The sequence below is a fragment of the Fringilla coelebs genome, assembly GCF_963513975.1.
Source record: "Fringilla coelebs genome assembly, chromosome: 3".
In the NCBI taxonomy this organism is placed as follows: domain Eukaryota; kingdom Metazoa; phylum Chordata; class Aves; order Passeriformes; family Fringillidae; genus Fringilla; species Fringilla coelebs.
Genome location: NC_140030.1, coordinates 60536260 through 60563797, shown reverse-complemented (window position 1 = coordinate 60563797; position 27538 = coordinate 60536260). Strand labels below are relative to the sequence as shown.

At 41.3% G+C, this 27538-nt stretch overlaps 1 protein-coding gene across 2 annotated transcripts in view; it reads right to left on the bottom strand.

Moving 5' to 3' along the window:
* The window catches only part of TIAM2 (TIAM Rac1 associated GEF 2), a 96019-nt gene that overhangs the window by 24839 nt on the left and 43642 nt on the right, over nucleotides 1-27538 (bottom strand). For both annotated transcript variants that reach the window (XM_084201549.1, XM_084201550.1), the window contains exons 11-15: nucleotides 27397-27498; nucleotides 26902-26983; nucleotides 25972-26064; nucleotides 24675-24935; nucleotides 5532-5635 (exon numbers count right to left, since the gene is read on the bottom strand). In XM_084201549.1, the coding sequence (XP_084057675.1) occupies nucleotides 5532-5635; nucleotides 24675-24935; nucleotides 25972-26064; nucleotides 26902-26983; nucleotides 27397-27498 (642 nt within the window). The remainder of the gene's footprint in view (nucleotides 1-5531; nucleotides 5636-24674; nucleotides 24936-25971; nucleotides 26065-26901; nucleotides 26984-27396; nucleotides 27499-27538) is intronic.

The following is a 27538-nucleotide window of genomic DNA, read 5'->3' as shown; positions in this document are numbered from 1 at the left end:
CTCTCACCAAAAATCAAACCATGCCTTTTTTTCTTTAACAACTGAGCATTTGGGCAGACCAGCAATCAGATACATTTTCTCTCATCCTGGCATGAACTTAGACCTCAATGTATACTGTACCTAGGGATTTTTACCCTTGAATTATTCTGCATCAGAAGTTGATGACTGTGGTCATACTACTAATGGAGGGGTTTTGAAATCAGCTTTAGAGATTTTGAAGACAAAATGCTAATTTCTTCAACTTATGAAAACCACCCCTCCAGCGGTGGCTATGTTGTATATCCAAGAGGCCAAAATTGCAAAAAGCAGCAAGCTCTTTACAATACTCATTGATTTTCATTACAGAAATAGCTGTGTGAAATCAGCTAATAGATAATAGGGTGATTTCCTTTTTGAAATTCCAACACATCTATTTCACATCTGTTCAAAGCACTGTTTTGGGAATCTTCCTGCGTGATGTAGAACTTGGAAGATGAGTTTGCTTTCTGACCCAGTCTCTCTCTGCATTCACAACTCCTGGCCACCACCAGATATGAGCAAATGAGCTGCTCAACTGCACATATACCTTTGATTGGAAGGGCTACAAAAAAAGCTGAAGAGTTGCCCAAGTGAGGCATATGTGCACGTTGGCTCCTTGAACACAAAAAGCGGCGCTGAGTGCAGGGAAACCAAAAACCAGATTTCTCACCGTGGTCCCAGACATGCCGACTTCCTGGAAATGTACTTCTCACTGCACTGGCCACAACTGGCATCACAATAAACAGAACACACAAGCTTCAAAAACACTGCAAGGATGATTTGATATTACATAGGAAACTCAAGCATCCAAGAACAAGACTTCTGAAACAGATAAGGACGTATTTTTTCTACCTTCTTTTTGTCCGCTATATCTGTAAAGATGAGCATTTCAAGTAGGGCCATCATACTGACCTGGACCTCATCCCCATGAAAAGCTGAAAGCATTTGATGAAAATGCTCCCTCCTGCAGGAGTTGCAGGTTTGTGTTTGCCAAAAGTATCATGAAATCTGCTGATCAGACTTGCCATGAATTCTCATTTCCTTATCAGATGAAGGAAAAGGGAACATGGTCATCAACAGGAGGGAAAGATTAATTAGTTGAGATAATCTAAATAAGCTCAAGCTAGGGAAAGGTGGTCTAGGATTTTTAACCGTAACTTCTGTTCATTGCATTAAAAATGGTATTCTGAAGGGGAAAAGATGGGTTTTGTCTCTGCAGTGTATAGAATTTATTTCTTTGTTATTAAGAGATGATGGGGTAGATTTGTCCTCATATACACGCATTCATGTATGATCAATAACCCATGCTGAGAGTAAAGTGACTATTTCAAGAGGCAACAGCAAAGGCAATTTCCCCAAGTTTCTACATTCAACTTATTCCCAGGACCAATTTTACTTCATTGTTTGAAAGAAATATGGAAGCATTTCAAAACCTTACAAAGTGAAACCAGTTGGCCATTCTTTAAAAAGCCAATTCCTGTTAACATTCAAAGTTTCTCACACAGCAGCTTCCATTTCTGCACCTGCAATGTTAATTTTTGAAGATGCCACCATAAAACCATTCAGTACTCATTGACTGTTTCTATAATGATTAAAAGCCATCACACTAGCTATTTTTACTGGGTTTCTTGAGTTTCTTAAAGACCTCTAAGATACACCTGAGGATATAATGAAGTTATGTGAAATATTTGCAGAGAGTATACCCTAAGGTTTTTTCTTATGATCTGTAAAATACTTAAAGTGAAAATACATCTTCCCCGTCTCAGACATGCATTTATATGAAGTTACTTTTTTATGTCTGTTAGATTTAATATGGTTTCAGAAATGTGTCTCTCTGATGACACTCAAAAGATTCAGAGCAACCAAGAGTCAGATCACAGCAGGTCTCTTTCTAGAGACCTGAAAATAAATGGTAAAATTTCCCCTTCTAGCTATGTTTCATAAAAGGTTGTTTTTAATACACTGAAAATACAAAGTAAAGACAAGGAAGTTAGTAACAGACTACTAAACCTAATCTTAAAACAGTGGGCTACAGAAAACATTTCTAGCCAATATAGTTTGCAATTAGAAATCACAACTAGCTAAAGGAAAAGTTGCAATTTTTGTTCATTCGACTTCATGCTACTTTGATGAAAAGAGAGCTTGATTCTTGGCAACTGCCAACATGCCAGGATTTAATGAGCACCAGGAGCACAGACAATTACTTCTCAAAATGATTAAACATAACTAAACTTAATTACATTGACAGGCATGCTCAATTCACAGATTTTCTGAGGTCACATATTCTTCTGTCAACAGAACATCTACATACTCCAGAACCAAGAGCAAGGACAACATGCTGTTGCCACATAAATAGTATTTTAAGAGTTCCAAAATGTACTGCAGCACAATGTGTTACAAGCAGAATATCTAGCCCTGTTAAATAAAATTGGAGATAAGATTAAAAGTATTAAAGTACAAATGGGGCATCCCAGAGAATACAGAGCTGTCAGAACAAATGTGCATCTGGAATGGATGGTTTTTGATATCCCTGTATTTTTAATAATATTTTATAACTTAAGGAACAGCTTCCATTGCCAGAACAATACTAGCCTCTCTTATCCTCCTAAATGCATTCACTTCCCAGTCTACAAAAAGGAAAAAAAAAAAAATAATGACTGACTAAATGAAGGCATGTTTGAATGTAGTACACATGCAATAAAAGACTTATTTCTTTGAGATTATAAGGCACTTCTGAAATGCCTCACTGTACTTTCAGTTAAGATGATGCCTAAACTTAGCTTGGTATGAGATCAAGAAAATAGTGAAAAACAGACAAATGAAAATGCTCAAAACAAGAAACATAAAATCCAGAAATCAGACATGCAACCATTAAATCCAAAGCTTTAAGATTGTTTTTTTTAATTTACTTACATGTTACGGGACAAAAAACCAACCAAACTTCAAAGAAGCCTGCTCCCTTAGAGCCAAACAATCACATCTACGGTTGCTGTCAACTGGAAAGTGAGCATCTCTAGCTGTGTCTCCCCTGAAATAATCCCAAAGTGCCTGTTGTTCCAGGCTGTGCTCAGAACCTCTCAGCACCACCAGCCTCTCCTCCACAGAGCTGTGCTTACAGAGCTCCTCTCCCCCATACTTCTGCAGCATCGCCTACTTGCCTACTGCACTAATGGTGTCCACAGGCGTGGGAGGTCAAGTCAGCACATGCAGGAAACAGAAGGCAAAGGAAAAAAAAAATCCACAACCCCATATCCACATGCTACACTTTTCAAGGCTGCACAATTTCCTCAAACTAGCTTTTATTAGCAATAGTTATTGTTCATCTGGTGAGCAGTCCCAAATCACAGATATAAAAACAGAAATCATTTTAATTCCTGTCATATATAACCACAAAAGCACATACAATATACACCACCTGAACTTAACTGTTAGGTTTGGGTTTTCTTTACTTCTACATCTATTGGGGACATCAAAAGGGTCAGACAAAAAGCTCTGACGGTAATAGGCACCCTCCAACAGAAAGACAGCAATCAATTACAAACCATTTGCAGAAATTACAGAGCTGTCACAGACTCGTTTACAGCTGCAGTCCGACTGCCTCTGATTGCCAGGCTGTTTTTCCACCCTTGTACCTACAAAACCAGGACAGCCTCAGATAATTTTTAAAATGACACTAGCAGACCTGCATGTCAGCTCAAGAAGTGAACTGCAATACAGAATGGGCAATTACTTCAGCAAATCATGCAAAAGCCCTAATAACTGCTGAAACTGACAAATTTGAGGCTGGAGGGAGGGCAGGGAGCAGACCTGTCCATTTTCCCCTCTTTTTTTGAGCTTTAATTGCAGCATGTAATTTAGAGCATTGGAGCAAATTTAGTGCATTAAAAGCAGCAACTAGTGTACATCAATTGTTCTCTGTGTATTTAAATCCTCGGAACTCTCCCTAATTTTCTGGCACCTGGTGTATTTGACACAGGCAATCAGGATTGGCTTTGTTCTACTGCTAGAGCAAAGCTGATGCCCCAGAATCTCCTCCCCTCCAGCAGGACAGAAGGTCAGTATTTATGTCCCCACAGTGCATGGGGAACACCGCATAATCCGGGTGAGCAGGGCAGCCCAAGGTACTCAGGGAGCCTGGCCTGGTGAAAACTGCCATCAAAGCATCCTAAGCCTTGGGGTCACCTCTGCTGTGCTCCCACAAAGACCCCTGCCCCCTAAGGCCAGGCAGAAATCCTAAAACAGCAGAGCAGAGAAATCCACAGTACTTCTTTCAAAGGAACAATGTGTCCTAAGGGGAGAAAATGCAGTTTGTTCTTGTCTGGTTGCAAAGACTTTGGGGAAGCATAAGCAATCCTTACACAGGACACAGATCATCTCTGTGGGAATCCCCTTGTGCAGCAGGAGATGCTGAAGACCCACAATCACTGGGCTTCTCCTTATTCTCTAGGGAAAGGGCATAAAATCACCCGTATATGACTGAAGTAGGTTATAAAGTAATTAATAAAGACTAACAGCTCCTCTTAGTAAGTATGGTTAAAGGCACAATGTACCTTCCTATTCCAGTCTTCTGAGTTTTAACATCGTCTGATCTCTACCAATTTCTCATACAACCCAGCACAAGACAGTAATATATTCCAGAACCATAAAAACTCTAACGTCATTCCTGTTATGCAAGAGTGCTAACACAAGTGTTATCACAAATTTGCTTGAAGATACAACCAACCCATCAACAGAATTTAAAAACAAATTTCTGTTGTCAGAATGGCAATGCCAGGTAAAATCATGGCCACCAACTCAAAAACACTACCCACACTTGCCGTTGGGAGGTTGAAAACAATATGCACTTCAATTGGACACAGGTTGCAATTTGCCTGATTTAGAGCAAAATGGACAAAAAGCTGCTCTTTGGAGACCAGTGCATGAAGGTGGGCACTAATTCTGGGCATTCCTGCCTCAGCCCCCAAGGTTCTTGCTGAGAGAAGGAAAACCATTAGTCCAGCCACGTCAAACAGAAACTGCAGACACATGAAGGGTCTTCCAAATTAGAGAGTGGCAATCACTGTCTCTCAAACACTGCACTTCTCCAAGCCTGTAGCCCAGTTTAAAACTACTGACATAGTATTTTTATGGTCACTGCCATATTATCAGTAAGCCCTGGAAAGATCAGCAAAAAGAGAAGACAAAAACAAACTGACTCAATCAGAAAGCTGTAGCAGCTTTACTGCTCTCTGCAGGAACTGGGTTGAAGACACACAGAAGGATGGATTTGACAAGTCTCCACCTGCTTGCCATTTGCCCCCATCACACTGCTCCTGCAGATGCAGCAGCTGTGCTGTAGATGCTGACCTGTCAGGGTGACCTCAAGATACTAAAACACCAAGTACAGCTAATATGCATACAAATTTTTTCAAGCTAATGCCATCTGGTAAATTCTTTCCAACAAAATGCAGAGCATTAACGCTACAACATTGCCTTTTGCTCCATAAGGATTGTTGTGTCAAGCATTTTCTTACCCTGAAGGGTGGATCAGTCTTCTCCCTGTGTGGCACTTGGTCCAGAGTGCCATCAGTACTGCTCCTTTTCAAACTGGATGTGATGTCAGGCACGTTACTAAAGTCTGCATTTGAAATAAAACACATAAATAAATTAGAGGGTCATAAGACAGAAACAGGAAAAGTATTTGCTCTTACCTGGCTAACACATTCAGTGTCTAGTACAATTACAACAGCAGGAGAGAATCACAGAATCACCTGGGTTGGAAAAAACCTCTGAGACCACTGAGTCCAACCTATGACCTAACACCACCACGTCAACCTGGACCAGGACACTAAGTGCCACATCCAGAAAAAATACAAAATTTGCAATCATCTCCACCCCCCAGAAAACAATGGGAGAGGTCAAAGCAAGGAGCACCTACGCCTTGAAACTCTGCTTTCCAAACAGCAGCTGGACATGGGAGAGTGTCTGAAGCAATGTGCATATCTGATCTAACAAAATAAACGTAAGGCTCTTGCTAACAGCATGCTTTTGAAGGCAGCACTATCTATAATCAGCACATTCTGTGCTGAGACAACCAGTGAAGATTATTAAATGCATTCAGCAGTTCTCCCTTGGATGAACACACCATTGTTCAACATGACTTAGTCCTCAATCCTTTAAAGATTTAGAAGAAAAGAGAATTTTGCCCTGAACAAACACCATAACTCATGATACAGATGCAATCCCTTCTTCTTGCAAATACTTTACCAATTTTCTCAAGTTTGGAGTCCATCTACACAGTAGCTGGCACAATGCAAAAACCAGAGCACTGCCCTGCTCAACTTACTGACAGACTGTAACTTTCACTGGAACATTTACATTTAAATTCAAGAGCTAAACAACAGTGCTGAGCATTCATTTAAAAATTATGCTCTTTCTCTATATTTCCTCAATTGGCTGCTGAAAATCTGCAGAGATGATCACATGGAAATTCTAATTAAAAATTCAAGAAGTGAAGAAGTGATTTTTGATCTGCAGTATTATCAATCCATATAGCTGAAAATTATAAAGCAACCACAAATATTAAAAAAATGGACAGAAAAGAAAATAAAAAGGAAAAAGGATTTTCAGCAAACTCAGATGCTAAAACAGCCATAACATAAAGGGGGGGTTAAAGTTTGCTGCTTTGTTTCCTAGCCTCCAGAGTATAATTCACACCACATTACCACATTTTCAAACTCTTTCTCAACACCTACAAATTCTGAAGATTTATTTTTAAGTGAAAGGTAAGAGTCTTATTTCATCGCTAACACCAGCAACTGAAATGGTAATTAAAACAAATACCACCCATCTTGCAGTACTGTCATGACAGCTTGCAATAAAGAAATTGGGAAGGACAGCAGAATTTAGCTGCCTGGGTGTTGCCATTGTCCCGTCAATGCAGAGCAGGACCAGTTCCTCTCATGGAGGATGGAGCTCAGCATGGACTGAGGCAGAGAGGAAAATGGGACTTTTAGGCCCAAAAGAGCACCTTGCAACTCACAAGGGCCTTCCTGGTAAGACAAAACATGGCTGACAGACTCCAGAGGCAATTCAGAGAAAAACATGCAAGTAACTCAGCACAATGTCAGCTTGGGTTTTTCTATCTGTTATTAAGGTGCTCAGGTCAAGCTTAGCATCGAGGCTGACATTTTCCCACCCACATGCCAAATACTTGACCACTTTCTCATCTCCCTATCCTTGCAGAAACAAGGTCTCATCACTTTTCTCCCCTCAGGCTTTTTTTCTGCTCCCAGAGTCAGGGGCTGCTCCTGATATATAAGAGCCTGTGTAACATGCAATACCCCAAGAGTTATCACTTTTGCAGAAAAAACACATTTTATACAACTCCACTCCAGCCATCCATCGTCTTTAAGACCTTAAGAAAGGGTCTGTCTTGTCTATTTACTCTTCTTCCACTAAGCCTGAATAATTTTCTCCTTCCCTCTGGACTTTTAAAGTAATTTTGAGGCTCTCTTCTGTATATGAGTACACATGAATGCCTATTGACTTCCACCACTGTCAGCTCCTGGGTAAGCCAACCCCTAAAACTTAAATTGACTTCAAAACAACATTTTCTTCAGGGTAAGGTGATGCTAGGGATATTATTTCCTATTGCTTCCCAGGTGAGCTCTTTTAACTTGCCCTTTGGGTTTTAATGCCCTTCTCCTCTTCAAATAGCATGCACCTGAGCTATATTTTGCAATGGCATAAAGGGTCTAGATTTTGGCTCGGGTAGTTAGCTAAAGAGAAAAAAACCACTCCTTCCCTGATTTTACAAAATGATCATTAAACATATTTGTCCTTCATGAAGCAGTAAAACTAACTCACACAAGAAATTAAGAGAGAGCATAAATGTGGGAAGAGGAAAATAGGGTAAAACAATCAGCAAACAACACAAACAGAAGCAATCAGGATAACAACACCCAAAGCAGGCAAATAGAATATTTTATTGCTTTTTCCAAATGACCCATCTTTTCCTGCCTTTATCCTCATTTTGTTTTTCCTTTGTAGTGTACAGCACTGTCAGAGCTAGGTCTATATAGTCTTGCCCATTTTTATAGCATTTGCTGTTGGCAGAATGACTTGCTGACGATGGAGAAGCGACAGTAAATGTTATTTTAAATAGCAAAACCTAAAAAAAGTTACACACGGAAAGAATCCAAGGTGAAAAAAGACGTCCTACTGCATCCTACATTGTATGCAGAACTAACATGGGGAGGGAAGAAAGAAAGGAAGGAAGGATGTATGGGTTGTTGATCAGTTCAGCATCCATATCCTGTCTCCTCTTCCTTCTTTTGCTGTGGAAGGGGACTTCCTTTGGATCTGCTCCTACAGACTATTCCCAAAAAGCACAGAAGCAGCAATACCAGCTGCATAGCTCAACCCCCTCATGCCCCCACCCCCCAAAAAAAAAAAAGAAGAGGTCGTATTAGAGAACTGGTAATTACAAATGCAAATCTTAAGGACATAAACACAGCAAAAAGTTCAACACTGAAATTCCTTCTACTCCAGTGATAAATGCAAGGGGAAGCCAAACCCTACAAAATGTATTTTCTTTAAATATTAAAATTTGGATTTAGCTCTACAATAGAATTCACATTATCAAAGATGTTCACAAATAATAATGTGAACATGAAAGTATTCTGTTACAGGCTGGTTAACCACTATTCTTTCAGGTAAAACTAGCAACAAAACTGTATAGAATTTGCCCAAGTTTAAGAGAGGTGCTATCACTGCGCAAGTACAAATTTGTTCCAGTATATTATTATATATTATTCTGGTTCTTTGCTGGCCATGAGGATGGAAAAGTATGCGGGGAGATGTTCCCAAAAATCATTAAAATTCAAGGTCAAACCACCACTTCCAGGCTGTTTTTAATCATTATTTTTGAAAAAAAATCAAAACCTCTGATGCTGCTAGAATTATGTTTCTCTGTACTTAAAGAAAACATGGAATACTTCACCAAAAACATTGCTTGAGAGGCTTTCCAGCTTAGTAAATGGTGAGTGTATTACAGCTAAATCTGTCCCTACAGCTCCATTACAGTAGTACATTTGATTTATTCTACTGACATACTTGTTATAAAACTGTCTGGAAGAAAAATGCGACTGATAATAATGAGTTAAACAAAACATGGTTTAAATCTTTTAACATAATTTTTCTCTGCTGCAGTACACCTCTGTCCTGTTTACACACACATTCATGCTTGCTGAGTTGAAATGTTTATCACTTCCAGCTGGGATACAGGAACCTCTGAAGCAGATACTTTTTTCCAGTCTAGCAAACAGGAGTGCCTCCAGAAAAGAAAATACTAAGTCAGTGTGGTAGGTTGACACCAAGTGTCCCCCAAAGCAGCTCGATCACTCCCCTCCTCAGCTGAGCAGGGGAGAGAAATGTTATGAAAGGGTGATGGGTCAAGATAAGCACAGGGAGAGATCATTCACCAGTCACAGGCAAAACCAATGCAACTTGGAAAAATTAGTTTAATTTATTACTAATCAAAGGATTAATTTATTACTAATCAAAGGATTACTAATCAAAGGATAATGAAAAATAAACCCAAATCTTAAAAACACCTTCTCCCCACCCCTCTTTTCTTCCCTGACTTAACTTCATTCCTGATTTTCTCTCCCTCCTTCCCCTGAGCAGCACAGGGCATCAGGGAATGGGGGGCTGCGATCAGTTCATCACACATTGTCTCTGCCACTCCTCTCTCCTCATGGGGACTACTCCTCACACTCTTTCCCTGCTCCAGCATGGAGACCCTCCCAAGGAAGACAGTCCTCCTTGAACTTCTCCAGCATGAGTCCATCCCATGGGCTGCAGTTCTTCATGAACTGCTCCAGGGTGGGTCCCTCACACAGGGCGCAGACCTTCTGGAACAAACTGCTCCAGGGTGGAATCCCCCACAGGGTCACAAATCTGGCCAGCAAACCTGCTCCAGCGTGGGCTTCCCATGGGGTCACAGTCTCCTTCCTGCATCCATCTGCTCTGGTGTGGGTTTCCCACAGGCTGCAGGTGGATCTCTCTCTGTGGGCTGCAGTGGAACAGCTGCCTCACCATGGTCTGCACCAAGGGCTGCAAGATCTGCTACAGCACCCAGAGCACATCCTAGTCCTCCCTTCCTTCTTCACTGACCTTGGTGTCTGTTTTTCTGATATTCTCAGTCCTCCTTCCAGCTGTGATCATACAGGTTTTTCCCCCCTTCTTAAATATCTTATCCCAGAGGAGCTCCCACCACTGCTGATGGGCTCAGCCTCAGCCAGTGGTGAGTCCATGCTGGAGCCAGCTGGCACGGGGAAGCATCTAAAAGCTTCTCACAGAAGCCAACCCTGTGAACCCCTGCTACACAAACCCAATACAATCAGCTTGTTGCAAACAAGAGTAGCAACAGCAGATAAACGCTAGGATTCCCAGAAAAGCACAGGGGGGGAAAAGAGTGCCTCTATGTGAAAGGCTTAAACTACATCACATGAAATGCATACTAAACATTTTTCTTGGTGTCTGGCAAAGAACCACCAAGTAGTAAGAACACACTCAGCACCTTTAGTTACCAACAGCATCACCAAAGAATGCCATTACTCCTGCAATGTTATGTCTCGCTGGCAGGCAGGTAAGTGACTCAATCATTCAAGAGAAGTTACAGTCTAACCACTAAAAACAGAGAGAAAACATACTTCTTAAGTCATGCTCCTCACTGCTCAACATTCAATTGAAAACAGGCACAGAGCACACAGATGGGACAGTTGGTTTGAAAAATAAACACATGCAGCATATCCAAGAGCTCTGTATGCCTACGGGAATGTTTCTTCCCATGTTGATGCAGTGACACACGTACAAGTGGTGAATGTGGAAGTTATTCATGTGTTTGTGAGCAGTGAGGTACAATGGAAACTCATCGTCTAGCAGATGTGTGAGACAATAATAATCTCTGCTGCAATCCCAGCCAAGAATCCAAAGGAAATCAACTGGAAAACATCAACATCGACCATCCGGCAATTCATTTACCATAAAGAAGCCATCAGCAATTGCAAATGTCACTTATCTTTCTTCTTCTGTTTAATTAACAAAGAAGCCTTAATTACTTTCAAGTCATAGATGTTCTTATCAGTTCAGCTGCTCACTGCAAAGGCACAATCATCATGAGGAGAGAGTAGGAACTGAGGATCCTGTTTCTTTATTCATAGTTCTCTTTTCATAATGCATCAGAACTTGTTCCATTTCAGACTGCTCTCACTGATTTAAAAAATGCCAAATAACCATCACAAGCATGTCAAGTGTTATCAAATGTGAAGCACTGTGTAGGTGGTGTAACCACCTCTTTTTTCAAACTATGGCAAGAAGGAGTGTTTCCACCTGCCACTCCAAAGACAATGATAAATTGAATAAAAATTCCTTCTCCATCTACATGAGAAGACAACACAGAAAAATTAAATGTACTCAGTCTCTTGCTCCAAGACAAACTGAGACCACTGCAGGGCATCATGTTCAGATCTGTGAGGAGCAGCAGCTCTGGGCACTACTTGATAACTATCCTCAGCTGTAGGAGCGAGAGAGAGCGAGAGAGATGAAGTCCCATGTTTTGTCAGAATCAAGCAAGGGAACTGCACCCAGGTGAGTGGAGATGCTTGAATAACAGCAGCTGTGAGTCTTTCCTGATACCCCTGACTTCACCTGATCCACTTACCACATCACCAAACACTCACTAAAACAGAGTCTAACTCTAAAGGCTATGGTAAAACCAGTCCCAGAGGGCTTGGCTGAACCAGGCTGAAATATGTCTGTAATCAACAGGGATGAGTAAGGCAGGACAGCAATTAATGATCAGAAAATGGCCATGTCTGAGGTGGGTGCAAACCATGCTGGACTCAAGCAGCTGAGCAGAAACTAAACTTTAGTTCTCAACATGTAAAACCTGGCATATGAAATTGAAACTCAGCAGCAAAGATATCAATAAATTATTCAATTAATGATGGGGAGAAGAGGATAAGGCTATACAGCTGGTGAATAACAGCCAAGAGCCATTCTTAAAGAAAGAATGAGAATTCTGGGGTAATCTAAATTTGGAAAATACAGATCTATAACCTATGTAGTAACCTTAGGCTTTCACAATAAATTCAAGGAAAGAAAAATCAGAAATGTGAAGATAAATGGACTATAACATTTATACATTATGGGTAAACAGATTGTGTCAAACTAATCTGACATCCACCTTCAAGAAAGTATTTTTTAAAAGGCAAGAATAAAGGATAAAAATAACCTTCTAGAAACTTCTAGAAAAAGAAATGGGAAACTTTTATAATATCCCTGGGGAAATTATTAGCCAAAATTACAAGGACAGGAATTAAAACCAGAGAGAACTGGCTAGCAGGTAAGAGGAGAATAGATTTGTTTGAATTAATTCCTAGGCCTGGGAAAGGCTCAACTGTAGATTTTTTTCAGTGTGGTTTGGGGGCTAATTTTATTTGATATTTTCATTATTTGTCTCAGCGAAGAAAATACAATAGTAAGTACTCCAATTAAACACTCAAATCATTCAAAGTTACTACAGAGCATTAATTAGGAGCAGAACTGGAGATGCACAAAGGAGATGTGGATGACATTGAAGATGAAGGCATAGTCCTAGAATGAAATCACATGGAAGACAGTTTCAGGGACCTGTAAGAAGAAGAAGCATTGTTTCTAAAAACTGTGACTCCTGAGTTGGAAACATGAAAGAAAAATGTGGAATGTGGAGAAGAGGTTGACAACATGTAGTTGTGAGCTAGAGCTACTTAAGCAATGGCAAAGGCCAGCAGACACTGATCAGTCATTCCACTGGCCAGGAATATGTCTATGCTGGCAATCAGAAGACTGGTTTTCAACCCTCACAAATGTTGTGTCTTACCTAGGCACAAAGATTGCAAACAATCTATTTTAAAATGGAATAGGATAAATGTTTTAATAGGATTGTCCAAAGCCATAAACAAGCAGAAGATTGGACATGCTGAGTCTGGAACTTCCTTCCCATGCTGGGTTTATCACCAGCATAGCACAAATATTACACAAATACATACACACATAATTCAGCTACGCAGGTTAAAATAGCCAGACGCCTCTGTCTCTTCAGTTGAGCCCAAGAAATACTTTAAGTTTCATTAATACTGGTGCTTAAAGATTCTGGCAAAGGATGTTTAGGACTAAGAGAACATTTATTTCACAAGTGGGTTATGAGCCCTGACAGTTGTCCTACCCCAGTTCCTTGCTGACTCCAACTCTGATGTTCATTAACAACTCCACTGTAACAAACTGATAATTTCCTTGTTTGTAGTTCTCTGGCACTTGAAAGGGAAAGAGGACTCTCACTTCCTGTCCTCTCTGCTGCAGTTTTTAATCTGCAGCAGTTAGATCCTGTAGATACAGCGGCACTCAAGCTGTTATGATGGGCTGGTCTGTAAAAGACTGATATCCTGACATCAGATCAGAGCAACTGACAGCCTTTTTAAACACTAGCATTGTCCAGTGATTTCAGACAGATTATGCAAAACAGCAATAAAGTGGGCATCCACTTATTTCTGAGAATAGTAATATGAATTTTAGCTTGAAAAAAAAAATAGGATCCACAACTGCAAAGGATTGCAGGAGGTCCAGAATGTCCACTAGGAAAGAATGTATTCAATATATTCAGTAATTCCCAAATGTTCTAGAAACCAACAATAAAACACAACTCAGCTGATCTTCAGCATGGAGGATATTCCACTCCCTGTTACAGAGAGTTTCCATAATCCCCTGTATGGTTTATCTGGAAATGAGATATTACATTTGGGTAATAAATTTAAGCCAGGTGTATGGAAAGCTGCATTTTTCATTGTTGTGCAAATTCCCCAGACTGATCAGTTAATTATGATAAGCTTACAGTTATCATACTCTAGCCAATGTTACTATCAAGAGAAAAGTAAACTTCCAAGAGAAGATAACAAGTATTTCCAAAATCCCTGGTGTAAATAATACCGAAGTCTGAGCCAACTCTCAGAAAGGAACAAAGTTTTGGTGGTCTTCATGCCTTCAGACTTACTGAAAAACAAGGAGTGGTAGGTGAACCATTCCAGCACTGCCTGGAGAAGATAAATATCAGCATCATGAGCTCTAAAAATGCTCCCTCAGAGACCACCACTCATAACTTCAGTTAAACAGTTCAGCCTGGCAGGTAGCATGCATGTGCTTATTTCTTTTGGTTTTATACAACCTAATATATTTCAGGTTTTCAACAGTATATTTACTCTTTTCTGTAAGCATTCCTTCTGTATCCTTTTCCTTTCTGAAAAACTCCAAGAAATATCTCTCAAAAAGTAACAGTTGATCCAAAGGAATTTATTAAATGGCTTTCAAAAGACATTCTCACAATCTCTGTTAGAGAAGACATCCAAGTTTCACCAGAGAGATGAAGGTTTCTGGGTTCACTAGTTCAGCTATGAAAAACTCATATGTCTTCTTATGAGAGGATAAGTCTTTTCAGTCCTTAGGCTCATGTCATCCCCTGAGATCAGCATGGAAGGGGCACCCACCAGTTAGTATATATGAACAGAGCCCACACAATCTCTACAGCCCTTTAGATTTTTCTCTAGGTTGCAAAGAACACAATAACTGTGGTCAGGAAGAAGAAAAGCAATAGAAGACTCCATGGAAGATTAATTAACTGTTCCACAATGGCCATTTGCATTGGAAAAATTGCAAGTAAAAGTGAGGAGGGTCTAGAAGATGAAGTTTTGGGGATACACCTAGTTTAGTGAAATTGTGATACAAGAGGACACAGGATTTTCTGCTCCAGGGTTTCCATCATGAAGGCCCATGTCTTGGTAAACACCAAGAGGTGTTTGGAGACATGTAAATAAAAGCAGTTTTTTTACTCTAAACAATATTTGGCCAGAGAAAGATTATTAGAAATTTGGTGATAAGTCAGCTGAAGAAAAATTCAAAGACCATGACACAAGAATGGTCCAGCTCGAGTAACAAGTGGAGATCTAATTTCCACCTAGGAAAAGTGGACTGAAAGGTCCTACTTTACCTCATTACTCAGTTATTTCCTCTGCATGTCATAGCAGCAAATAAATAAAAAAGTGTTTTGCATTCTTACATCCTACTAGTACAAGCCTCAACATATGAAAAATAGCTGCTACACACTGAGCTTACTCATGAGGAGTTTTTATGGTCACATTTGATTTCTAGGCTGAAAACTCTCTAGGTGACTTCTGCATTAAGAAAACAGATTTTTAAGGGAAGGTGGGTAGATTGCAGCCACAGATGAGAAACGCCCATTGAAACCCACCATATTCTCAACCACTTCAAGCTGAAAGCCAAAGTAATTTGGTTCACTTTTTTATCTTCATTGAGGTTCCCTATGGATTTGAGCAAGAGACTGAGGTACCACGGACCCCAAGTTCAGATTCTTATTCATCTCCAATAGAGTGTTCATGTTAGTTCAATTCATGGAATCTGTGTAAGTTTTTAACTATTACACAATGCCAGTCCATTTTTTTCCCCACAGCTGGTACTCACAGTGTTCACTCTAATGCTGGAGTAAATACAAAAGTATTTGCAGGCAGTAATTGTGGTTATAACTGTACAGTGGTTTACAGCTTTCATGCTGCTTTAACCAACAGTTTAAAAGACAGCGAAACACTAAATTTATTATCAATTGAAAACCACCTTCCTCTTTTTGCCTAGGAAATTTTCAAGTTCTTCTGAAAGCCTTTGAATTAACTTCAGATAACAACTACCTCAAATTCTTATTGATATATTATTGTGACCTGAATCTACTAGCACTAGTAACTTCAGTCTCTAGAAAACTGAATGTTAGAAAAACACAAAAATAACTTAATCTAGTAATTCAGAAATTATTAAATCTCTGTAAGATATTTTGGCCTTTATCACTTTTTGGTGGTCTAGATATTTTGTAACCTATTTTGAGAGTAGCTAGAAGGTATACTCTCAGGTTAGGCTGTAACAAATGACTCCTTGGTGTAGCTGGAAACTCATTCAAGAATCCTTTCCATATGTTAAAATCTGGAAAGAAAATTAGCATACAGCTGTCATAACATCAGACTTCCTAGACAGGATTCTTAAACACAGAATTACTAGAGGCCTGTCACTAGCTAGAGTAAGTGTTACCACACAAGACATGCAATTACAGACCAGCCAAGAAGATTCCCTTCATGGCCCCTTTCATCCATATGTTTCGGCTTCAGGGAGCAAACTATGAAACATCAGCAGGTGCTTTACATCCTTCCCAATGCAACCTGGCTGCTTCTATCTGCATATGTGATACTGCCTAGACAAAGAGTATTCCTACTTCTGGCCGGGATCTGAAATGATCAAGCAGGACAAGTCTTTCTCCTTTGTTCTCACCCTTCAGTGAGGAAAGTGACACTTCTTCTAACATTCCACGTTTTCAAGTATAGAAAAAGGCAGTATGTTCACGCAAATATTTTTGTATCATACAGCTTTCTTAAGACATTTTGGGCGACATGCTGAACAGTGGCATCACTCCAATCAACCACCTACTTGTACAAGTTTGACTTTCTATAGGCTACTTTATGCTCTCTTATATTTCTCTTTTTTTCTAAATATCTAACATCCATTTTGATGCTGGAGCGGAGTCCTTTAGATTCCTTTGTCCATTAACAGCTCATGGTGAGGCAAAGTCATTTGACTCATTAGTTAATTCAACAATCAATAGGAGATACAAATTAGCGACACGATAGGAAATAGCTGCCTGCACTTCTGTAGCAATGCCTGATTAGCCCCTGCATCTCAGTGGTTTGTTTCTGTATGGTTATTTAACATTCTAAACTTTCTCTGCCCAAGTATCTGCCGGCTGGGCAGCTGTTCAGCCTTTTCAGTTTGAAGTTTAACACTTCACACCAGCTTCTCAGACTATTATCTAACTGCTTTTGTTTCCTAAGTGTGTAACAAATGCCTCCTTCCATACAGTCTCACTGGAGGCCAGTGTCAGCCACAGCTAATGCATCACCCGGCAATTCCAAGTCAGCAGCTGGAGATGTGTGCCTGCAGTACACAGGAGGAAGACACAGCAGAGCCCAAGCTGGCTCCTCAGCACCACCCTCCTCTCTAAGTCAGCAAAGGTTGCAGCCCACTGCTGCCATCAGGTTTTTCAGGTCACAGCTGCTGGACACGAAGGGGTGCTGCCGGGGTTCCCTCTCCTTGTTTTTGCTGCTTCTGCAGGATTGCTCACATGGGAAGCTTTGGCTGCCCTCAGAGGTCACTTGCACTGAGGAGAGCTGGAAAGCAAATGGAGCTAGCCCTGCCCAGGTTCCATCTATACCACCTCAGTGGTACATTTTCTTCTCCATCTCAGATCTATAGGCACAAAAGTAATGAAAACAGAAAGGAAAAAGGAGAGGAAAAGTTACTTACCTAATAGTTTAGCAAGAGTTTCTGGCTAGCTTAGACAGCTTTTATCATTACTCAACCTACCTTACCTCTATGAAACATAGAACATCAGCTGTTTGATGTGTTTTAAACCATGCCTACGGCACTAGTCTATATGTGGATGTCTCTAACTTTATCATAATTAATAAACCTCCTTGCTATCCATATTGTCACTCTACAGAATTTAGTAGGAAGGGCAATATGATGATTTATGCCTACATATCACTGAGCCAGAAGGTGCAGCTATACAGGGTTTAATGAATTTTACACCAGGAAAAAAATACCCAACAATTTGGCCCACTGACTTCACAGGGATTAAATCATAGCGGCATTTAGCAAAGCAGAACAGAACGCTCTTCCAGGAGGAAAGCACAACGAAGAGCATTTTATAGCATAAGCAATTTTTTTAATTTGGTGCACACACATCTAGCAGAAAGCCAACAGGACAGTTTGTCAAGTGCCAGCAAGAGCTCATTAAACTGCCACTCTTGGGAAACACTTGTATTGCAAAATACGCAGTAGGCAACAAGTGCTCCAAGGGATCCAGCTTCTGAAGAGACAAATGCTTTCTCTGAATTGATCCCTACACTGCTACAGTCCCAGGAACCGTCACAGGTCAGACCTAGTCTTTTCCCAGTGATTCACAAGAGTGCAGGATGAAGACACTTGTGTCCACAGTGCACAAAGAGCTTGGAGCAGGAGCCAACCCACCACAGCTGTCCAAGACTGCTGTCAACACACAGCCCGCCCCTTGCACTTGCTCTGAGTCCTATCACATCTTTGTGGTTTCCCACTGAATTGGGTAGAAAGTAAGGAAAAGACAGCCCAGCAGAGTCACCCATCCTGGGGCAGATAAGCAGTCATGCTGCATGGACAACAACCTGTCTGTGTTACAGAGGGGCTTTCCCAGCACGCTGCCTCACAGCACACAAAACCCCCATACACCTGGTATTGGATCCACCAGGCAAGAGGGAGCAATGTGCCCATCATCTAACAGGACTGTGGGTATCCTTGGGACTTGAGAAGCTAAGAAGCAATATTCAGCTCTTCTGAGCTCAAAGGAATTTTCTGTGAAAGAATAAAACCAGATTTCTTTGAGATCTCACACACAAAGCACAAGGAAGGAGATGCCCTACAGCACAACAAAGAGAATTTATATGTTGAAACAGCATCTAGGCAAACAAACAGGACCTGATTTGGGCAGAACCAAAAGTGGAAGTCATTTTAGGAATGTTTTTCAGTTAAGTTTTTGTTCTACTTTAGTTTACAAAATGCTTTCAGCAATACATTAAAGACATTTACAAAAAACTATGGGCAGAAAGCAAGAAGCAGAGTGGTCTGAGCCAGTGGTCCAGGCACAGCCCCCAGCTGCTGGAGCTAGAGGCCACCTTAGTGTCAACATCCTCTAACTTTATCTCTTCTGTTAAGAAGGACACACAGGTCCTTCTGATATTCAGGGTAGGCTGGGGCTGAAAGAGGATGTACAGGGTGTATGTGGAAAGGTGTGCACAGCAACATGCAGAGAGACAGCTGGCAGCAGAACCAACCTCTGCCTTCCTTCTCCTCCCTTAACTCAGCGGTATCTGACAAAGCTGAACGGAACAAAGTTTTCTGGAGAAGCAGTGAGTTGTAATTACACTTTACAGAGGCATCTAGAACACCTAGCCAAGTGCATTTGAAACAGGAAGTACCTTGGAGTTGAATCCAAATCAGTTGTTATTATTAAGGTCATTTTAAAAATAATCTAGTAATATAAAAATTAAACTTGTGGCCAACTGATGTGCTTTGCTTCTGTGGGTGCTTACTAAGATTAAAATCAGATGCTGCACATGTCTTGGTGAACAGAAGAGCCACTTTCCATGTGAGGATTCAAACCACTGATCCTCCTCCTGAAGCACTGACACTTTGCAAAAATATCTCAATGTTCAGCAGATCAGGAACTAAAATGTAATTGCTCCTCTCCAGCACACACAGCCCAGCCATTTGTCAAAAAGCACGAAGCCTGACTCTCTCCCTCCCTGACTCCAGCCATGCCTTTGACAGCACAAAATAGCTTCAGCAGGAGTGACTCAATCCACCATGTCCCAGACTACACTGCCGCCCAGGCATCAGTGCAAGAGGAAGGAAAGCAGAGGGCAAAACCCTTGCTCCAAAGCGGCTAGAGCAGCGTTCTGCGGGCAGTTCAACTGCAAGAGAGCTTTCTGCCTCTGAGAGTAGCTCTCCTCACAACCAGCTCTCCCCTGGCACCTGCCTGCTCCCCGCTCCTCCTCCTCCTTACCTGGCTCTGGCCCCTGTCAGAGCTCTGCACCCATCAGTTCAACTCCCTGAGCGCGGGGGCTGGGGAGAAGATTTGTCCTTGATGAGCTGCAGGGGCTGCAGCAAGCGCTGCTGCCAGCACAGGGGTGGGAGGAGTGCTATGGGGCTGGAGGAAGAGGAGGAGGAGCGAGCCTCCTCCTTGTCAGCAGCACCCGAGGCTTCTTCACTGCTCCTGGGACTGCACCTCCACAACCACGGGCCAGACAGGAACCCAGACCTGCACAGAAGGTAAGCACCCCACCCCACAGGTGAGGAGTACCACGTGGAGCACAGGAACAATATGCCCACTTATCTTTCACTTTTTAATTTTCTTCTTTCTCTTTTTTTTCAAGTGGTTTCTTTCCCATTTAACTTTCTAACCCTCAGCGATGAAAGTGTTTCATCATGGAAAGTTGTTAAAGCATTTCCAACCTTCCATCATCCCCACATCCCCATATCCCCATATCCCCATTTTACATATATATATATATATATGGTTTTTTTTGCTTTTTAATCAGAGTTCTATTTACAAATTAGGGTTGATTTTAACAGTGTCAGCTAAACAAAAACGACAGCTTTTTTTGGCAAAACCCCACTTTCGGAGGAAAAAGAAATATTGCTCAACTCTGACAGAAACTAACATACTGCAACCAATTTTCACACCTACTAATGCTTCTACCTCCTGCCTCATACCATAGATATACCATAAACCCACACAGCATTGCCCTAAATATAGCTTTCAATTCTTGTTTTTTCAATCTGTTGTTTTTTCCTCAAATATCCATGCTATCCTAAAATGAGGCACTTTTTACTTCTTTTTTTTTTTTTCTCCACAGCTGTAAGAATTTCATTCCAATTTCCTCATTTTTTAATTCTACATAAATATTTCTTTAAGTTTCCTGGCACTGGGGCTTGGAGCAAATTTAGTTGCTCCACATTTATGAGTGTATTTTTTAAAAGTATTTAATCTCATTTCTTTTCCAGGATAAGCTTATTACTCGCTAAGCAGCAGGAACATAGTGGTGCCATGTGGGAGATCAAATGATACAACCACAGCAGGTCCAAAATACAGCGACAAGGGTATAACAACCTCTTGGAGAAAATGAATCACTCTCACCAAAAATTCCCTGGGAATAATTTTCAGGAGTGGCAGAATTAGTGGCTTTGGAGAAAGTCAATCACTTCCCTTCTGTACAGTAAAAGCTGCCATGGTTTGCCATGAGGTATAATTGGGTCTCCTCAACACAGCAGAATATGTAGGGAAAGGCATTCATCAGAGTTACTGCAAACAGTCACAAAACCGTAAACAAATGTGCACAAACTATTACTGTCCAAGTTATATGAAGCCAGTGATTTTAAGTAAGTTCCGTTTTGCTTTCACATGGTGGTCATCACCAACCACTAGGCAGGGCATTACTGTATGACTCAGTGCTGAAAATTTCCATTTTCTAAGCACTCTGTTAATTTTAGCTCATTAATCCTCATAGCGCTCTAGAAAGACAGGGTTAATTTCCAAAAACAGGGAAGTAACAGCAGAAGCATTGAGGTTTTTTTTTAACTCCTGATATATACCTTCAGCCAAATTGAGCTTGATTTTTAAAAAAGGTCCCCTCTTCCAGCACTAACTGACTTTCAAAGGTGCTACTTCAGAAGAACAGACTCAATATGGACAAGCAAATGTTAGAAATCATTTTTGAAAACTGAGGTCTTAACAGTGACTCACTCAAGCAGAACAGTATTAAACAGGACAGCCAGGGGACAGGTTTAGGAAAAACATGGTTTAGGAAAGCTAACACAGGTTTAGGAAAGACCTGCTTGAACAACATGACCTCCTTTAATGACGAGGTGACCCAACCAGTGGAGGAGGGAAAGACTCTGTATCCAGCCCACCTGGACTAAACCTTTGGTACAGCCTGCCACAGAATTCTCCTGGAGAAACTGCCAGCCCATGGCTTGGACAAGTGCCCTCTTCACTGGGTTAAAAACTGGGGGGATGGCTGGGCCCAGACAGGGGTGGTGAACGGAGTTACATCCAGCTGCAGGGGTGAGGATACGCCAGGCTCAGCGCTGGGGCTGTGCTGTTTAGTGCACATCGATGATCTGTACAAGGGGATGAAATGCCCCCTCAGCCTGTTTCCAGGTGACACCAAATTGGGTTGGATGCTGATCTGCTGGAGGGCAGGAAGGCTCTGCAGGGGCATCTCTGGGGCAGTGGGCTGGGGCCAGTGGAATGAGGTTCAGTAAGGCCAAGGGCCAGGTCCTGCCCTTGGGTCACAACAGCCCCAGGCAGGGCTACAGGCTGGGGAAGAGTGGCTGGAAAGGACCTGGGGGTGCTGGTCAGGAGCTGAACATGAGCCAGCTGTGCCCAGGTGGCCGAGAAGGCCGATGGCTCCCTGGCCTGGATCAGCAATGGTGTGGCCAGCAGGAGCAGGGCAGGGATGGCCTCCTGTCCTCAGCATGGGGAGGCTGCACCTCGAGGGCTGTGTCCAGCTCTGGGCCCCGCACTGCAGGGAGGACTGAGGGGCTGGAGTGTGTCCAGAGAAGGGAGCTGGGGAAGGGTCTGGAGAGTGAGTCATGTGAAGAATGGCTGAGGGAGCTGGGGGTGTTTAGCCTGGAGAAAAGAAAGCCCAGAGGAGACTTTGTTGTTCTCTACAACTCCCTGAAAGGAGGGTGTAGCCAGGCGGGGGGTTGTCCTCTTCCCCCAGAGAGCAAGCAACAGGACAAGAGGAAATGGCCTCAAGCTGCACGAGGGAATGTTCAGGTGGGACATCAGGAAGCATTTCTCCACTGAAAAGGCAGTTGGTTAAGCATTGGAAGGGATGCTCAGGGATGTGGTGGAGTCACCATCCCCAGTAGTGTTCAGTGAACAGCTGGATGTCGCACGGAGTGCTGAGGTTTGGTTGACATGGAGGCAATTGGTCAAACATTGGACTCGATGACCTTTAAGGTGTTTTCAACCTTAATGATTCTATCAATTTCCTAAAGATTGGACATGAATTTAAGAGTCCTTGGCCTCCAAATCCCTGCTTGGATCATTAAATATCCCCTCCACTAATCTAAAATCTTATTCAATTCCTGAGTAACAGGACACAGAACAGTTAAACCCTTTATGATTATCTATTAATTCAAAGTAATGCCATTTTCTTCTGTTTCCATTTGAACTGATCAGGTAATCAGACACTAAGCACTGAATTCAATTAACATAAAAGTTCTTCTCACGAAGCTTAATTTAGAACTATTTGTTCCCTTTCAGAATAAAATAAATCTTCCTTAACTGCTTTTAAGCAGAAAAGCAAATACACTATGTCCCTTTATCCACTAGTGCTTAAAGTATAATACATACTACAGTAATTTCCTATTATAATGGAATATTTGCACAGGTTGCAAATCTATCCCCGAGGAATGAGGAATCTAGTGAATGGACACATACATTTATTACACTGAATACTCGAGGTAATGCTGGCCTATGATATCAAGCCAACAAGCTTGATGATAGCCCTGATATAATTATGTAATTAATTAGCTCTATCATAATTTTTGGTTTATGACACTAACTTTTATGTGCCACTAGTCAATTTAATGGCATTTTAAATTGAAATAAGGCCCCTGAGAGAGATGCTACTTACTGAATCACAAATCTTGTATTCAGATTTCTTTTAATTTCAAAAGATGACCTAATAAAATTGCTTTATAATTAAATCCACTATAACAACTTCTCCTATGTGATTCTTTCTCTTCTCCCATTTTTAATTACGAAAAGAATTCCAATCAGAAAACACTTGCCATCGTAATTATATGCAAAAATCAGCGATCTCTTTTTGTATCTCTTGCTGCTCCCTTCACACAGCACTGCATCCTGGCTAGCTTTCCTGCAGAATTTTACTAGCACCCTCCAGAGTCACAGCGACGAAACTGCACCTTTTACACTGAAAATGTCATTAAATTTCCCTCTACCTTGTTTGAAAAACAGTCAAGGCGTGGGACGAAAGGGGAGCAAAGCCGCACGTACTTTCTATTTCAGACAGACACTCACAAGTGTTCTGGTATCACAAGATGTGGCTCTCCAGTGAAGTAACATCAGATAAAGGAAGGGAAGGGAGTCCATGGCTTGCCTCCACCCCCAGTGGCAGAGCCCCTCTATGTGCCACCCCCTGTCTCCAGCTCAAAAGGCGACCCAGCAGTGGGCATTCGCACCTCCTCGGGGCTGGGGGCTGTGATGCCATCCAGGAGCATTCCTTACTACACAGGCACCTTCCCTGCCTGGTGCTCCTCACATGGCAACCCACCAGCATCTCACCCTGACACATCCTCCACCCAGGGCTTAAAACAGCGGTGTTACATTGAGTAAGGAATGTGAGCAGGCAGAAGCACAGCAATCCCCATAAAAGCTCTTTCCAGAGGCTTTATTCTACACAGTGGCTGCTGTACCCAACAGGAGCACCAGGTCACTGGATGGGAGCAGAGCTCCACGACTCCTTTCTGAGGTGATGATGACTACTGCATTGAAGATATCCTGAATGTAAGTGGTACTTTGCCACACAGAAAACATGGCAAACACAGGACAATATTCTGCTTCTGAAAGCCATCCCATCATTTCAACCAATGATGCCTGGGAAATGGATGTGCTGGAGATGCTCGAGATGACACAAAACAGTTAAGAGAACACTTGATAATACTGGATGGTAAAGACAAACAGATTAAAATACTATTATTTCCCTGCAGACATAATCATATTCTGTGCCATTTCTGCTCCCTAAAAAAATAATAACAGACAGATATTGAACACAAATGGAACTTACACAGTTTTTACCTGTGTTTTTAAGGCAAGCACACAATTTTAATCATGACTGAGTTTTAAAAAAGAGTGATATTTGAAGTGAGGTGGAAGTAATGAATTATTGCCAATTTCTTACCATTTGCTGGGCTCTTTTTGAAGTTATCTAGAAACTCTTCCAGGAGCTGTGACTGGTTTGGAGGGGGTAACAAACTCTTTGGGTCTCTGGAAATGTCACCATCTGACCAGGACACACATAAGGGTTGCTGGGTACCACAATGGCTCATTCTCACTGTAAGCATTACGCTTCTCTCTGAAAACAGTAACTCCATCTGCCTGAGATCAAGATCAGACACAGCCTCTCCATTTATGCTCAGGATTTCATTGCCTACTCGGAGCCCTGGAAGCATGTGAAAGCAAAGAAAAAAAAAAAGGTAATATAATATAAAAAGGGTCACAACTCAAACCTTATGCTGACTTGCTTTTTATCTTTTTGGTTTGAATTCAAATACCCTAATCCTACCGCAAGTCCACCAGAACCAATGGGAGCTTTATTTGTGCTATAATTATACAGACTGACCTCATGCTTGCTTACTTTGATAGGTGCTACCCACAGCACAGCAATCAAGTTGGTTTTGTTTAAAGATGCTACAGAACTGGGTGGGTGGGAGGGCAGCACAGCTTTCAAGAAGATTAGAATAGAGGCACCTCTCACAACCAGACACTATACAGCACCATAACACATATTTCATCAGCTGTGAAGAGCAAAGCTCCAGTCACACAGATCAAATTATTCATGCAAAGCTGCAATAACTAAAGATGGAGGTTTTTATCAGCTTTTATATAAATCTAAACAGCAGCAAGTGCTGTCTTTCTAAGTCAGCAAAACCAAGCAGATATTACCATCAGGTAGCAAATTTAGATCTCTGTCTCCATTTCTCTGGAGCTGTTTTTCAGATAGCAGGACCCACATGATGCTCACACGTGCCAATGACGAGAGGCACAGTTTCTGAGCAGCGCAGTGGGAAGGTGCTCACAGAAATGTATGCAAAAAACTGCTCTGGGGAGGAAGGCTTTTTGCCAGCAAAAGTGGAAGCAATGGGTCATAGAAACTGATCAAGCCCATGAAGTTCCCTAGTGTGAGATGAACTCTTTCTCCAGACTGTTCCTCTGTGCAAAAGCACTCAGTTGGATGGCTGAACACAGACTTTGTCTCCAAGGGTGAATAAGAACTGTCCCCACTACACTGAAAGGATAATTCAGTTACTCTGTATGCACTATTTTTCCTACTATTACATACTTTTCATGGTCTTCAGGAGAGAAAACTGTGAACAGTAAAAGCCAAGAAATATTGAGACAGCATTACTAAAGCTCCTTCAAGTTTTTGGACTCAAAAAAGATAATGAATAGTTTTAAACACAAACAGGATACAATACCTTCCTTGTATGCCAGTCCATCAGGGAGAACATCACTTACAAAGATATGGGTGAGATGTTCATTCTCAGCAACTTGGGCTGTGACAGCAAAGCCTGAAGTAAAAGAGGTTTAAATCAAATAAACTTTCTTGGGAACATTTCCCTTTTATTTCCTGTATTTAGTAGACTTTACATGAGAAGGAAGATACTTCTCATGAGAACACACCCACTGAGCATACAGAAATTATCACATGTTACCCAGTCATTGTAAGACCTGTTAAAATTAGTAAGACTTTATGACATTTCCATAACACAACACCGTAGGTCTTCACAGAAAGAACTCTGCAGAGTATCCATCAGACATAGAGGTGCATTAAACAATTCCAAAAAGTGGAAACCCAAACTATTAAGCAACAAACTACACTAGACTAATGAGTGGGAAAGGCCAGAAAATAATAATTTAAAACTGCCTTGCAGCTAAAGCACAGCATAAAGCCGCCTTACAAAGGTATCTTTGCAAGGTATGCAATTATTCCTAGGCATAACTACCTCCCCTGGACAAAAAGCCTGTCAGAATTAGTTCCAAAGTGTACTTTTGATACTGTGCCAACAGAGATCTCACTACAAAAAAAAAAAAAAAAAAAAAGGCAGACCTTGACCAGTACCTGACTGAGAGCACTTATGTCCTTGCAAAGGACATCCATATTTCTGACAAGCCCATGCTTCAATTATTTGGCAACTGTAGGAAAATTAGAAAGTGGACCCTTCCAGAACATAGGAAATGCACTTGCCAGTGTAAAACAATCAGTTTGCGTCTTTGTTGTAATGCCTTGAATTCTTTGCAGACTCACACTTTGAGCTATGTTTCTGTCTGCTCTCAGAAACTAAGAAGTTCCAAAGAGAGAAAGTAAGCAAAGAGAAGAATAAAAAGAAGAATTCCTGAGAGCTTACCATAATCACTTATGTTTTCAGTCTTTGTAAGATGAACATGATAAACACTTAATGGACAAATTTCTATTTCATCATACACCTGTTAGAAAAGAACAGTAGCAGAAGTCATCAAAAATGAAAATGCAAGCATCAAACCCCAGATACAGCATAAGAAACAAGCACAAAATTCTTTGCATCAAGACTTGCTGTCTTTACATAGAGAACTGTGTTACTTTGTAAGCATCACTGCTATCAGTGGGACTAAAGTTAAAGACCACAACCCCACACTGCAGTACAAGCTGACACTTTAGTACTAAAAGCCTCTTTCAAATCCTCAAACATTTCTCGAAGAAAGTGTTTGCAGCACCTAACTACTCAAAACTGTGAACTAAAATGCAGACCCAGAACATCTTTAAAACCTTGTTTTAGATGTAAATGTCCCATATTTGTAGGTGAAAACTCAACTGCAGCTACTGACATCACAAAACCTTATCTAAAAGGAGTTACACTTTCCTGGTCTACTATGTATTCATATGGTTCAGGAGCACAATACTCAGTATTTTCATCAACCAGTCTTCTGAGTTGTAGGCCATAGTGTCTTGGCTCCAGCTGTTTCATCTAAAGAAGAAAAAGAATGGAGTTTGAAATTCATCATTTA